Source organism: Ceratotherium simum, chromosome 30 (genome assembly GCF_057802395.1).
Source record: "Ceratotherium simum simum isolate JZ-2026a chromosome 30, ASM5780239v1, whole genome shotgun sequence".
Taxonomy (NCBI): domain Eukaryota; kingdom Metazoa; phylum Chordata; class Mammalia; order Perissodactyla; family Rhinocerotidae; genus Ceratotherium; species Ceratotherium simum.
Window position 1 is genome coordinate 20205340 of NC_141929.1, and position 6000 is coordinate 20211339.

The 6000-nt window shown below is 45.0% G+C and overlaps 1 protein-coding gene across 5 annotated transcripts in view; it reads right to left on the reverse strand.

The window, feature by feature from the left end:
* CBFB (core-binding factor subunit beta) overlaps window positions 1–4849 on the reverse strand; it is a 53189-nt gene extending 48340 nt beyond the window's left edge. For 2 of the 5 annotated variants that reach the window (XM_087420141.1, XM_087420140.1), the window contains exons 1-2: window positions 4506–4842; window positions 4184–4270 (exon numbers count right to left, since the gene is read on the reverse strand). In XM_087420141.1, coding sequence (XP_087276267.1) covers window positions 4184–4270; window positions 4506–4583 — 165 coding nt within the window. In that variant the 5' untranslated portion in view covers window positions 4584–4842. Of the gene's footprint in view, window positions 1–4183; window positions 4271–4505 lie in introns of all 5 variants that reach the window. The other 3 variants (XM_087420143.1, XM_004431700.3, XM_087420142.1) reach the window with 3 other exon arrangements.
* Between the last annotated feature and the right edge of the window lie 1151 nt (window positions 4850–6000).

The window sequence follows — 6000 nt, forward strand, 5'->3', positions numbered from 1 at the left end:
CTTGGGTGATTAAAAAAAAACATGCATTTTTTAAAGTATGACTTTAGAACTGGATCTGACTATAACAAAAGAGTATTCATTAAATATTTATAAAAGATTTAGATGGCACAGTTCAACAGACAGAACCATCTAAAACCATTTCAATAAAGTGTCATTCTGTGTAGTCCCTGAGCAATTTAACTATATTTCCCCCCAAGTAAAAAATGGAAATAACACTGTCCCTCTTCCCAAGGGAAATTCAGAAAGAAAGAAAGAAATAACAAGCATTACAAAAAAATAGATTTTTCATCATCTAAATGTAAACTCTTCTTTGTTGAAATGAGAGAACATTTTGTTTTATTTTACTAATTAAAGTTCTAAAGCATAATTTGTTTCCAAGCATACAGTCTTCATCTGAAAACAAGGGGTTCATATTTTGGGCAATTTGTTTAAAGCCATTAGCTGATTCAGCTATCCACTAGTTCCCCTGATGATTAACAGCTTAGATTCTTTAGAGGTAAAAATTATACTTTCTATTTCTATCATTGATACTGTAGGTACAACTGTCAACCTAACTGCTAAATCTCTATAGACAGATGTCTTGGATGGCATTTCCCTAAGCAACTAGGATACCCTTTCTTGTGGTAAATATTTTATATGAATAGACACTGAACAAACATCAATATTACAATATTAACCTTTAAAAAAAAATCTTTCCCCACTATTAGCATAAGTTTAAAAAACAATCAAGTGAAGTGAAATGAACCAACAACAGTCAAATGAAAAGCAGATTCTAGGAGGCAAACTGCATAGGCTGTATGACCTGAGGCAAGTTACTTAATTTTGTACCTGAGTTTCCTCATAAATTAATATTTGCAAAGTGCTTAGAACAGTACCAAGTAAAGACTGTATAAGTATTTGCTGAATAATATACGAGAAATAATCTTGAGCTAGATAGGAGAGCTAACTTTTCAGCCTCAGATAATGAAATTCTCAGAGCAGAGTGGTTGGCAGGTAAGAGATTCAGCCCATGAATGAATGCACTGTGTCAAAATCCCCCACGCATTTTCTTCAGTAGTCACCTAGTAACAAATCCTTCTGCCCTCAGTGTACCCCAAATCAGCTCTGTGCCAAGTAAAGACAGTCTACAGATCTTATTACCTCACCTCCTGTGTGAAGACCAACCTCAGAAGAGATTTCCTGCTCGTCACTTTATGCCCATTATCTCATCAAAATCCCTCTCTCTGAGACAGAAGTGGTCGAAAGAGATCATTCTAGAATAGCATTTCCCAAATTTATTTGACCACAAAACTCTTCTTTTAATGGAATACCTACACATACATAAGAGTTGGGAAAATTCAGTTTGAAAACATAAAAACGCTACGCTGGTCTCATTGTCTATATGTAAGAATTCCAGGTTGTCTTGTCTATATTTTATAGATTTCATAAACTATAAAACCGTATATCTTGTGGCAATCCAACATACCTTTTCTCCTCCTTCCATCTTCAGGATTAAAAATATATAGTTTTTACTGCTCTCATGGTAAAGTCACCATACCTGTCACAAGTATTTTTTTCTTTCATCAATCATTAGTGTCGAAGACGTCTCCAACACTCTTACTACAATAAGAACTTATATGAGGAATAAATCAGATTTTACCAAATAGATTCTACCCCTCATCCATAATCACTTTATGTAAGTTTTATAGTTAAGAGCAGATAAGCATCACAGTTCTTAAATTGTTTCACATCTAAATACAAAATAAATTCTTCATTAACCTCACTGATACATTAAGGAGATGTTCAAAATAAAAGGAATAAAAAGAGAGGGGAGGGCCGGCCCCGTGGCTTAGCGGTTAAGTGCGTGGGCTCCGCTGCTGGCAGCTTGGGTTCGGATACCGGGCGCGCACCGACCCGCCGCTTCTCCGGCCATGCTGAGGCCGCGTCCCACGTACAGCGACTGGAAGGATGTGCAGCTATGGCATACAACTATCTACTGGGGCTTTGGGGGAAAAAATAAATAAATAAAATTATAAAAAAAAAAGACGGGAAAAAAGGATTGGGACTAGTTTTGGGAACTATGTATATTTTTACTGTATATAGCTGCTGTCAAAATATAGGCAAAAGAATGCCCTTTCCACAACCAAATAAGTAAAAGCCACTGCCTGCTCATAAGTCAAAAGATAAATTTTAGGCATTAAATTAAGTAACCCCTAAATTCAATTAATCAAAACCTATGATGCAAAAGGCATTGTACAAAGTACCTGCATAGAGTGGCGTATATTAATGAAGTAATGTGGTCTCCACCCTCCGGCATAATTTAAACGTGGAAAACACTGAATTAAAGGGGGGAAACTAGAAAGAGAGGGAATGTGGAATTCCTTTCCAAATATAAATACTTACATTATTCAACAAATTAAGACATGTATGCTATCTTAACTGCAACTCTTACACAGAATTCAATCTACCTTCCTTAACTTCTAATACCTGTCAAATATTAAGAACTTATTAAAATTTGTAGGATCAGGTATTTGGAAGAGGAGAAGGCCTAGAACGTCTGTCTGATTTATCCTGGGAAAGAAATTTATGACCAGTACAAGCAACCTATAATACTGCTATAATATTAGAGCAATATTATAGTACTGTACAGCAATTCAGATATACTGTGGGTTAAATTATACTCCCAATTCATAATTATATGCAGTGAAGTCTGATACAATAGAAGACACCCTAACAGCCATGCTTCACTAGGTTTCCAAAAAAAACCTAGGCTTTAAAAAGTCGCGACAGTACTTTGTATCTCATCTTTTACACTCACGTCAATTACCTCAAGGAAATCCTTTGCAAAAGGAACCTCACGCAAAGGATGATATCATCACCGGATCAACTAATGAACGATTCTTCTACCACTCAGTGCCAAAACCAAAACATATTTGTCTTCTACATTTTAATCATATAACTATTATAACTACTCAGGAAACCTGAAGTGGGCTAAAAGCTGGATATTTTCTTTCATTAACATGCAATAATGACCAAATATTCTAGAGCTCCTAACAAATTTAGTCAGTATCGTCTCATTATCTGTAATACAAACCTAAAAAGACTTCATTTTAAATACCAAAATATTCTTTAAAAATAAATTTGATTTCTATGACGAAAAAGGAGAATTTTAAGGTATGTGAATTATATCTCAATAAAAATAAACAGGTTCTCTATAAAGGAGGTAGGAAAAGTAAACGTTCCAATGTCTTCCCATTGTTAACCCAAATTCAAACTGCACTGTAGCTTCAAGTCTCTGCAAATGCAATGGCCCCAAGTCACAGATTAGATCATTGGACTCCATTATACAGCACTTCAACGTTTTTTTCTTTTTTAATTAATAATCAGTCTTTCTTTAGTTTCTTTCTACCCACTCTTTGGCTTCTTCATTCCCTCACTAGCACCTCCAATAGAACAAACCAAAAGGAGATGATGTTTTTCCAACATAAGATTTGGTGTAGACGAAGCACCAAATCTACCACCTAAAACACGGCCTCAAGATCAACTGTGGGTTTCGCAAATCCACGCAATTCTTTAGGAACTGCAGCACTAAATGGGGAATGTTTTTAAGGTTTGAAAAAAGACGATAACGGCTTCTGATTCTCCTGAGGCTTAACATTCTAAGAAAAGAAGATGGCACGTTCTTTAGGGCTTTTTTTCTCTATTAGGACAACAGATCACCGGCGTAAAGATTTATTCTCAGCCACAATGGGAGTGAGATAGCTTCACATATAGATTTACCAACAAATCTAGCGTCTAAGAAACAAACTATCGCCCAGGAGGCAGATCCTTGAACGAAATCCGATTCTGTTTCTGAAAAGTGTTTTCTTCCTACAAATACCCCGACCCCTTAAGCAGTGTCACAGCCTATACAGCGACCTTTCCTTGTTTAGCTGGGCTCGGGTTTGAGTTCCACTCGCCGCAAACTGTTTGCCGAGCCGTGTCTGGGAAACAGACCCACCCGCAGAGGGCCACAGGGAAGCGTGTCCCCGCGAGGACGCGGCCCGCCAGTGTCTGGTTTCGCATTTTGAATCCCGAGTAGGAAGTGAGACGGCGCCCGCTCAGTTCCGGGAGCCGCGGCGCCGTCCGGAACCGGCCTGGGCCGCGGCGGCCCCCGCGCAACAAGTGCCCCGCGCGCCCCCGGGCCCCCGCCCCACCGACTTACGATTTCCGAGCGGCCGTCGCGGCAGGCGTTCAGGAAGCGCGTCTGGCGCTCCTCGTGGGGCCGGTCCCTGAAGCCCGTGTACTTAATCTGCAAGGCAGAGACGGCCCGAAATCAGGAGCCAAATCCGCGGCGCCGCCCGCGCGCGCGCCCGCCCGCCCCGCGCCGATAAGGGCAAGCAGAGTCTGCGGGCAGACGGCTGCCCGGGCGAGATTGCTCCGCCGCGGGCGCGCCGGCGCGGAGCGCCCGGGGACCGCGCCGCCCAAACTTTTCTCCGCCCGGGCCCACTCGGGGCGCGCCGCGGCCTCCGCGCCGCCCGCCTCACCTCACATTCGCGGCTCAGCTTCCTGAAGAACTCCTCGTTCTCGAACTTGCTTCTCTGGTCGGGCACGACGCGCGGCATCTTCCCGCCCTGAGGCCGCGCCGGCCGGCCGGGCTCGGGGCTTGCGCGGGCACCGCTGGCCGGCTCCGCGCTGACCGACTGACCGCCCACCCGCGGCGCCCTGACCCTCGCTTCCCTTTGTTTCAGGCGCCCGCCCGCGTGGGCTCCCGCTCCCGGGAGTCTGAGGTGCCGCCGCCCGCTCGAGCCTAGCCCACGCCGCCGCCGCCGCCTCAGCCGTTGCCTACCGCCCGCGCAGACCCAGCATTCGCCGCCCCCGGCCGGCCGCCACCGCAGCCACTTCCTCTCACCGCCCACCTCGCGCGCCCGTCCGCCCCGCCCCGCCCCCTCGGCCCCACCCCTCTTCCTCGCGCGCCCGCCCGCCCGAAACTCCGGCAAACAAAACGCACCATTCACAACTCCGCGATCCGCGCCGCGCATGCGCCGCCCGCCCGCTTGCGGGGCTGCTGGGCTGCAGCCAACGACAGCTCCTCCCGCGGCGCGGCGCTCTTCCCCTTGGCCACCCGAGGGCCGCTCAGTGTGGAACTACTCTGTGGGGATCTGCCCGGTCCTTGGAGATAGGGGGCGGTCCGGGCAAGTCCTTTCTTTCGACTGTCTGGGGCTCCCCAGCTGCTCGGAGTAACCCCAAGTTGTCACTTGAACGCGATGAAACTTAAGTCTTTTGAGGACTTTTTGTATCCCAAAACCTACGGGGAGGGGTGTAGGCTGTACGCATCAAAGACTAAAGATGGAAACAGACCAAAGAATCCAACTGAATACGCATCATGGTGGAGAGGTCGGAACTGTGGGAGTCAGACGTGCCTTAGATGGGATCTCACCCAACTCCCCTGCCTGCTAGCTGGAGCCTTAGACAAGCGCTGGACCGCTAAGCCTCAGTTTGCTTATTTCCAAAATGCACACACTCACAAGCTCGCAGTGTTAGCGGGAGAGCCCTTGTGTACGTCTAACATATCATGAGCACTCAATCAATTTAAGTTTCTAAAGAGGAACAAGCTGAGTTATGTATATAACCTAATGCCATTCCATATATTTACCCAAATGTGCAATCAAATCCTAAGAAACAACATCCACAAGTTCTAAGGAAGTCATTTAGCACAAGCTGGAGAGAGTCTGACATGGGATTTATGGCAGAGCTTGACTCAAAGTTGATCCTCAATAAATTCTGATACTTAAAATTCCAGCTTGTCAAAAATTCAGTCCAAGGGTGGCAAATAGGTGCCAACAGCAGCTGGCTATATTGCAAAAGATTGTGAGGATACACCTATACTCACAGGAATTAGTGCTGAGGCCATTGGCAATATCTGCCTGAATGCAAGGTTTGGCAGAATTTCCCACCCTTGTCTAGTCCAATCTCATTTTTACAGATATGGAACTGAGCTAGGGTGACCAACTGTTCTGGTTTTCTAGAGACTTTCCTAGT